At 40.0% G+C, this 7510-nt stretch overlaps 2 protein-coding genes across 3 annotated transcripts; one reads left to right on the forward strand and one right to left on the reverse strand.

Annotated features, from left to right (window-relative positions):
* Nucleotides 1-463: 463 nt before the first annotated feature.
* On the reverse strand, nucleotides 464-3451 carry rbm4.3 (RNA binding motif protein 4.3). Of its 2 annotated transcripts, XM_079810976.1 has the most exons (4): nucleotides 3403-3446; nucleotides 2268-2710; nucleotides 1522-2176; nucleotides 464-1144 (listed from the first exon to the last, which is right to left on the reverse strand). In XM_079810976.1, the coding sequence occupies exons 2-3, from the start codon at nucleotides 2674-2676 to the stop codon at nucleotides 1551-1553; spliced, it is 1035 nt and encodes a 344-aa protein (XP_079667102.1). In that variant the 5' UTR covers nucleotides 2677-2710; nucleotides 3403-3446; the 3' UTR covers nucleotides 464-1144; nucleotides 1522-1550. The 2 variants fall into 2 exon arrangements, with proteins under 2 accessions (XP_079667102.1, XP_079667103.1); XM_079810977.1 differs by having other exon boundaries at nucleotides 464-2176; nucleotides 3403-3451.
* A 1563-nt stretch (nucleotides 3452-5014) lies between these two features.
* Nucleotides 5015-6323, forward strand: tifa (TRAF interacting protein with forkhead associated domain). Its single transcript, XM_079808850.1, has 2 exons — nucleotides 5015-5093; nucleotides 5234-6323. The coding sequence occupies exon 2, from the start codon at nucleotides 5287-5289 to the stop codon at nucleotides 5866-5868; it is 582 nt and encodes a 193-aa protein (XP_079664976.1). The 5' UTR covers nucleotides 5015-5093; nucleotides 5234-5286; the 3' UTR covers nucleotides 5869-6323.
* The last annotated feature ends 1187 nt before the right edge of the window (nucleotides 6324-7510 follow it).

Raw genomic sequence — 7510 nt, forward strand, 5'->3', positions numbered from 1 at the left:
CTTGCATAAGTAACCAAAACATTCTGATTTAATTAATGTCATTGTAATACAAATGCAGTCACTGCTGTCTAAGTAAAGATATACCTTAATCATGTAGTGATATGGCATGCTGAGTGGTAAAGACACTAGATGCATCAAGTGACTTACCTGGCATAATCACACTTAAAAAGGGACCACTTATCGTTTAAAGAAATATTGGGAAGTCTACCTACTTAGTGAACCAAAATAAGATTTTAACAGACCCAGTAATTGTAAGGTAAGATAGCTTTGAATACGAAGTGATGGTAATCGCTTGCATTTCGCCGCATAAGCAGTAGCCTTCTCCGTGACAATACTAAACTAGGGAGCCAGATGTTGTGGCTATTAATGCGAATTTAATGTCAACCTCTAAGCTACATGGTCACTTAAGCCTACTTAGGCAAGTTTAGTTTACAAGATTGGCAAGAAAAGCAAAACGACGAACCAGTTTCCAGTCTTTTTATTAAAACTTTCAAATTTGCTATGAAAGAAAAATGATACAAAGTCCTTGAACTGCGATTATCTGCAATAAAAATGCACACTACAGAACAATTTCAATAAAGCCAGTAGACGGAAAGGTTTTTATTGCTGCGGAGATTGTATTCTTACTTGCATGCCGCACTTTAACAAAAGGCTTAGAGGAAAGGGGAAAAAAAAAAACCTTTACACAGATGGATTTTTGATTTCAAATAAAAAAAATAAATTGTCATAGCGCTTGTTACAGTAGTTTAATAACAAACGATAAGATCATTCCAAAATTTAAAGATATAAAAAAAAAAAAAGTACAGTGATACATTGTGTTCTTTGAAAGAAGAATTTATGCGTTCCTTTAAATCTTAACCAAACCACCAACTTAACCTAATTTACGTAATCTGGCTCAGTGCTTTACTCAACTATAAAATGCTAAACAATAAAAACAAGGCAAAAAATAAAGCAGAGTTGACAATTTAGCATAAGAACGATTTTAAGCGTGTAAAAGCGGTTGTTTTATAGAATGTGCAGTCCGCAACAGAACTCTTCCACTATGGTGCGCAGGCGAACGAAACGCGCTCTGGCAGACAAAGACGTATCGCGGCACGTGCACCTGGAGACAACGACGACGACGATCTTGTTGAATAATTTACACCTGGAAAGAAAGCAAATCACATGAGTCAAACGGCTGTAGTGCCATCTGGCATTACTGAATCGACAAGCCAAGTTCAAATAGTAAGATTTGAATGCAGTCTATTTGAATTATGCGAAGTGATATCTTTATATACACACACAATACGGTTAATCTAAACACTTCGATACGAAGTTGTGTTGCTCGAGCAGTACTTAAAAAAAATAAAGACATTAAGGCCATTAAAAACTTACGATCCAGGCACTTTGATACAAAGTTTACGGTACTGCTACTTGCGCATCAATTACATCACACGCACAAAAGGCCAAGTACGTCAATTCTGGGTTCTACATTAAGAGGGCATTTTAGAGATTTTTTTGGGTTGCGGGACCTATTCTCACCTTGGGTTACGAAAGCGCAGGGGTGCACTTTAATACGAGTAGCGCGCAGGAGGTGGAGGTGGCGCCGCCCTGTCAGCATAGGGGTCTCTGGGCCGAGGCATGCTGTACATCGGGGTCCGAGACATCGAGAGAGGGGAGAGACGAGATCGCTCGTACGAGTAACCATTCCCGGCGGGTGCCGGTGGGGCAGGAGGAGCACGTCTGATGGGACTGCGATCTCGTGCATAGAACGAGGATGGCGGGGGTGGGAGGGGGCGTCGCTCATAGGGGTCAAGGCCGTTGCCAGCCATTCGCTCTCTCATAATGGCAGATGAGGGGGGAGGAGGGGGAGGGGGGATGGCACCCGCACGACGGTCCTCGTACGAAGGGACACTGTAAGGGCGAGCGCGGTACTTCTCGTAATAGTCGACCACACCACGTTCACGCTCGTATGCTGGTGGTGCACGCTCTGCATATGGGGGGCGCCTGGGGGGAGGGGGAGGTGGTGGAGGGGGTCCAGGGGGGTACCCAAAGCGTCCCCTAGGATAACCAGGGGGCTCAGGCCGTTCACCAGGGAAACGGGGTGGCCAATAGCCACCATCTGGGGGGCCATAGCCTTCCTCCTCCTCTCCTCCTCTTGGTCGACTCTTTGAAATCTGCACATGAATTCGTTTGCCTGCAAGTGCAAAAACGTTTGATGCATTAGAATTAGACAATGCCATAAGTGCAAAGATATTAAAAGGAAATAAAACTACGGGGCTTTATACCTTGGAATTCAGAGTTGTCCAAGCCCTTGATTGCATCCATGGCCTCATCAGAGTTGTTCATGTGCACAAAGGCAAAGTTCTTGATGATGGCGCATTCTGTAACTGAGCCGTACTCTTCAAACAGCGCTCGGAGCTCTTCATCAGTTCCCTTCTCCACATTGGCAACGTGAAGCTTCACGGGGCCCTGGTTCTTGCCACGACTCGCTTCAACATTGATGGGTGTTCCGTGCAGCTTGTACAGATGAAGGTTTCGGATGGCCTTCGTTGCACTTTTGCGATCGTCCATATGGACAAAGGCAAAGTTTTTAATAATGGCGCACTCAGTGACCGTTCCATATTGAGTAAACAGAGCCTTAATTTCGTCTGCTTCTGCCTGCTGAGGCAGGTTTCCGATGAAAATCTTCACCATCTTTGCTGATGTGGTAAGCAGAACCTGAAACACACTGTAACAAGACACATTGCAATGACTTACCAACAACGCAAAACAAATTATTCAAGTTATGTAATGGGCTACGGTTTGTAAAGAATTAACGAATAACCACGCCTGGAGCTCAAGTGAAATCGAAACCGACGTGGACTTCCTGAGAAGCCGATCGAGTAAAACCAGTTTATGCAAATATGTGAAATGCCCTTTCCCCTTTCGTATATGCAAATACCTACAAACGTTACGTAAAGTAGAAATTAAACAAATCAATTTTCGTACCAACAAGATAATTCTCCTCACATTAAATAGGCCGCGGCCTCGTGTGATTACTTAATGCTAGCTGACTAGCAAGCCTCGACAAAACATTCATTCACGGCATATTTTGTGCTGTATTAATGTCCGTAAAAAGCATTTATCGTCATGAAAATGTAAATACAACAAGTAATCGTCGACTCACGTGCTCGGCGACCCGAGAAAAACCCTTAATTCCGTTGCTACGTTTGAATAAGCTAATAGCGTTAGCTTAGCAGGCGAGCAGTCGTTGCGCGCCGAGCTAACCACGATGAATGCGACTTTTACATGTAACCAATTAACGGAGTTTCTACATACCATATACACGCTGATTACTTCTAAAGTACTTTTAAAACGCGTGCTGAAATAAAATTCTAAAAATGACTTTGTAAAGGTCAAAATACAACGAACAATACTCACCTCCTGTTCCTCACCACAATGAGGGAAAAGGGTGGGCCATTCACTAATATACTTCCTTAGTCCCGCCCACATGGCTGAATAAACCAATCAAATATAAGAATGTGGATCACGCGGAAACTCCCTAGAATTTCTAGTTGGGCAAAATTAACAGAAAACTTGTTCTGAATCTGAATGAATGCTACTTACTGATGTAATTCAGGTGGTGTTGTTGTTGAACGCATCAGTGAAGAATATAAGGTTTCGGATCATTTATCAGTTTTTTTTTATGCCTAAGGCAATTAATTAAGAGTGAGTGTTCAAACTTACATGTTCAGACTTACAACAGTCAAACTGCAAGGAATGAGGATGATATTCAAATATTCTGCATAGCAGAACATGGACTATATAGAGAGGGAAATCAAAACTGGTAACATTATTGGACAACAGAAACAACGTGTAAACATACAACGCAACTAACAATGCATTTTATATTAAACTGTCCTTTGTGAGTGGTGTGGGGTCAGTTAGTCAATGTCATAATTAAATGCAAAAAAATATACTAGAAAGACAGAAGTGACTGGGAATTCTAAAAAAAGAGCAATAATAACACAAGAAAGTCTCGGGATTTCCAAACAACACCTTAGCCCACCGGTTTTTTTTATACAACTCAAACAAGTTTTTCCACATTCATCTGCTTCCCTGATGGTACGTGTTTACCACAAAAACACATATACTACTGTCTGCATGCATATTGTTAAGGAATTTAACTATTGCTATTTCCACAATTATAAATGAAATGTAATTAGATAAAAATAAAGATGTGAGAAGATAATTCAACAGACAGCATAATATATGAATATAAATGTTATAGTTCAAGCAGAAGTGCCTCTTGATTCATGCTACCACTAGTTTGCGATTTTAATGACAAAAATTTTATAAAAATGAAGAGGGCGTAGTTGTTTACTATTTCAATTGTATATCCCTTTACACTTTGGAGTATAGGCTATCATTAATAGTTTTTAATGTTTTAGATCAAGCAAGCGGTTCGTAAAGCCCATGTTGTTCAAACCATTCAATAGGCTATGTGGAATATGAGCAATAGTCACGCGGTCATCATAAAATGTGTCTTTGGGGCTGTTTCCCTAAAAGTTATTACTTACAAAGGTTTTTTACTTTGTTTTGATGATGAAACTGTGCAGTTAACACACTTCCTGGAAAAGACTTCTCGACGTCAACATGTCTCATCAGCTTCCCTTGTGATTTTACAGACTTGTCATAAGGTTTTTGGGGAGTGACTGATAAGACTTCACAAATGATCATCATAAACATCTCAGTAATGTTTAAACACTTAGCTAATTTATGGTCATTAAAAGCATGTCACACAATACAAAAAATGGCGAGTGCTTTTGAAAGCATTCAACTATGCACTTTTATTCATCGAAACCACAATAAAGCCAGTGTCGCGTCTCCAGGAGAAATCGTTGGACACATACTCATTTTGAGATATAGCAATAGATAGCGAAAGCATAGAAATCCGTTGCGCAACTCTGGGGTTTTTGAGAGTCACGTGTTCCCAGTTGGAAGGGGTGTTGGATTTCAGTGCTCCTTCTGATGCAATTCCCTCTTTGTGTGTTGTGCTCACTCACAGTCCTGCCATCTCCGCTTAAGAACAGCAGTCCGTTAGTTGGTGGTCGTTACATCAGCTTCTGAAGGTGAGCTGCGAAACTTTATTTCACTTAATATAGGCTACTTTAGAGTAAAGCGTGACGCTAAATCTGTGCTATGAATCAGTTCATTCTCGCTTTAGTTCAGAATATTCTGCTGTGAACTAACGTGTTTTTTCCCCTTTTAGGTCTAATTATCTATCAGCAAAGGAATTTAACCCCACTCAATTTGTCAGCCAGAATGAATGTCAATAGCAAACTCGAAACTGAAGAACTGCTCACGTGTCTTCATGTACATCTCTACCACCCTAATCAAGCCAGTCGCCCACTCTTCCAAAACCTGCCCCTAAATCAACCATACCGAATGGACGCTGAAGATCCACTAAGGCTTGGCCGTGACGGAGAGACCTGCATTTTTGTCCTGAATGACACCTCTGTCTCCAGAAAACAGCTCTCCATACAGGCGTATAGGAAAGCCGGCAGCACTTTATTGAGATTCGTGATCCAGAACATGAGCCAGAAGGTCAAACTCGTGGTCGGTGGGTCCGAGCTGAGATACCTCGAAAGAGCCGAGCTTAATGACAAGGTGCTCCTCCGCTTTGGAAGATATGAGCTGCTGGTTTGGCAGGAGCCAGGAGATTCAGAGCATAAATTTGAAGTCCTGTTTGAAACATGCAATACACCCCCTTCACAGGAATTGGGCATAGATGTGCCATGCAACCCACCTGTTATGGATACTGGCTCGCCATGGAGAAGCTTTGAGAACAGAGGACCTGCGAGCCCAGAGCCACTGGAGTCAGATGAGACTATTGTTTTAGTATAGATATTTTCCAGACATTACTCTGTATATTATGATGATCATCTCGGTTATTAAAATGCATTTCGAAATGTAACAGACTGAAATCTCCAACTGTAGTGTATGATTTAAGTGACATTACAAACATCGTTATGATTTTTTTCTGGAATGTTATGTTGCCTGATTTCCTCCTCTTGTTCATACATGTTTTTTTTTTTACTGAATTCATTCAGATTTCTGTCACGTTTGCTCATAAGGCACTTAAGGTTTTCTCAGCATTATTGTGAAGTGTTCGTTGCATCAGTATGTTTATCTAGCATTTTTATATTATAATATTTAATATTATATTGTATTGACTGTTACTTGATAAAATGTGAATCACAAACTTTTCAAAAATGTGAAATTACAATGATTGAGGGTTTATTCATAAACTACTTACAACATGTTATGTATTATATAATGGAATAAACTTTTTGTTTTGTTTACATAGCTTTTGTTCAGATTGGTATTTTATTGAAAATGTTTGTCTTCAGGTTTACACTGCATACATCTAGCATTATACTAATACAACAAGATACAAGGTCAACAATGCAAAGTAAATATTTTCCAGATAATTTAATAATTTGCTTCATTACAACGACTATAAAAAAAAGCTAGTTATTTAATTTAAGAAACAATGTGTCATCTTTCTGTGATGGACTGGTCATCTGTCCAGGGTGTTTCCCCCGCCTGAGATGCTGGGTGGGATCGATGGATGCATCATCTTTAATACCACACTTAATATTTTTATCTCACAGTTAAATAGATTTATCTGTGAAAATATATAGCTGCAACAAATTTAAGCATCCGTGACATCAAAAGTTTGAAAACCCCTCTTTTAACCTTTTGTTTGAGAAATAACCAAGAGTTGCTTTTACTGTAAACAAAACTATTTTAAACCAAGTACTACTGAATATTCCTTTGGTCATTCAAAATACATACAGTACAGGTCTGGAAAGCAGAATTCTTCATAGTTTCACGTTTCAAACATTGCATTCTACTGGAAAATCATGGTTACCGTAGTTACTGATTTCCAGAAAGGCTAGTTACTGATCTCCAGATTTTGAAATCAAAGTTTTATTTGGCAGACAGAGAATTAAAGATTTTTAATTTCTTTGGTAAAGGTTGGGGATCTTGGAAAGGTTACCCCAGGTGACCCAGGAACTGAAACTCACCTGTGATCACCTGGCTCTATCATTCTTTTGTATTTAAACTATAAACGCTGTAAACTCCTCCAGTCCGTGTGCTTACAAACAACATTGGCACTGATAGGCATCAGCTATGGCAGATAGCAGATGATTTACAGTAAATGATGTCAGTGGTGAACAGACAAGATCGAAACTCTCAACAGGAGCGGTCTTCGGTGTCGATACTAATCTTTGTGAAATATAAATAGAAAAACAGCATCTCCCGGTTTCACAGACGAGGCTTAAGCCTAGACCCAGACTAAAATGCATGTTTGAGCTGTTTTAACTGATAGCAACTTGCACTGACAAATCTTAAAATATGTCAGCGCCGTTGTTTTGTCTCAAAATGCACACCATTAAGGTTTTTAAAAACTACTTAAATGTCCTAATTGCACTAAGGCTTAATCTAAACCCTGTTTGTGAAACCGGGCCTATATATCTTT

Source organism: Gobio gobio, assembly GCF_949357685.1.
Source record: "Gobio gobio genome assembly, chromosome: 2".
NCBI lineage: Eukaryota > Metazoa > Chordata > Actinopteri > Cypriniformes > Gobionidae > Gobio > Gobio gobio.

Coding starts and splice junctions, on each gene's coding strand:
- rbm4.3 (XM_079810977.1), bottom strand. CDS start 2,676: ATGGTGAAGATTTTCATCGGAAACCTGCCTCAGCAGGCAGAAGCAGAC. Junction 2,177..2,267: donor GGACAACTCTGAATTCCAAG/GTATAAAGCCCC, acceptor TTGCACTTGCAG/GCAAACGAATTCATGTGCAG.
- tifa (XM_079808850.1), top strand. CDS start 5,287: ATGAATGTCAATAGCAAACTCGAAACTGAAGAACTGCTCACGTGTCTT.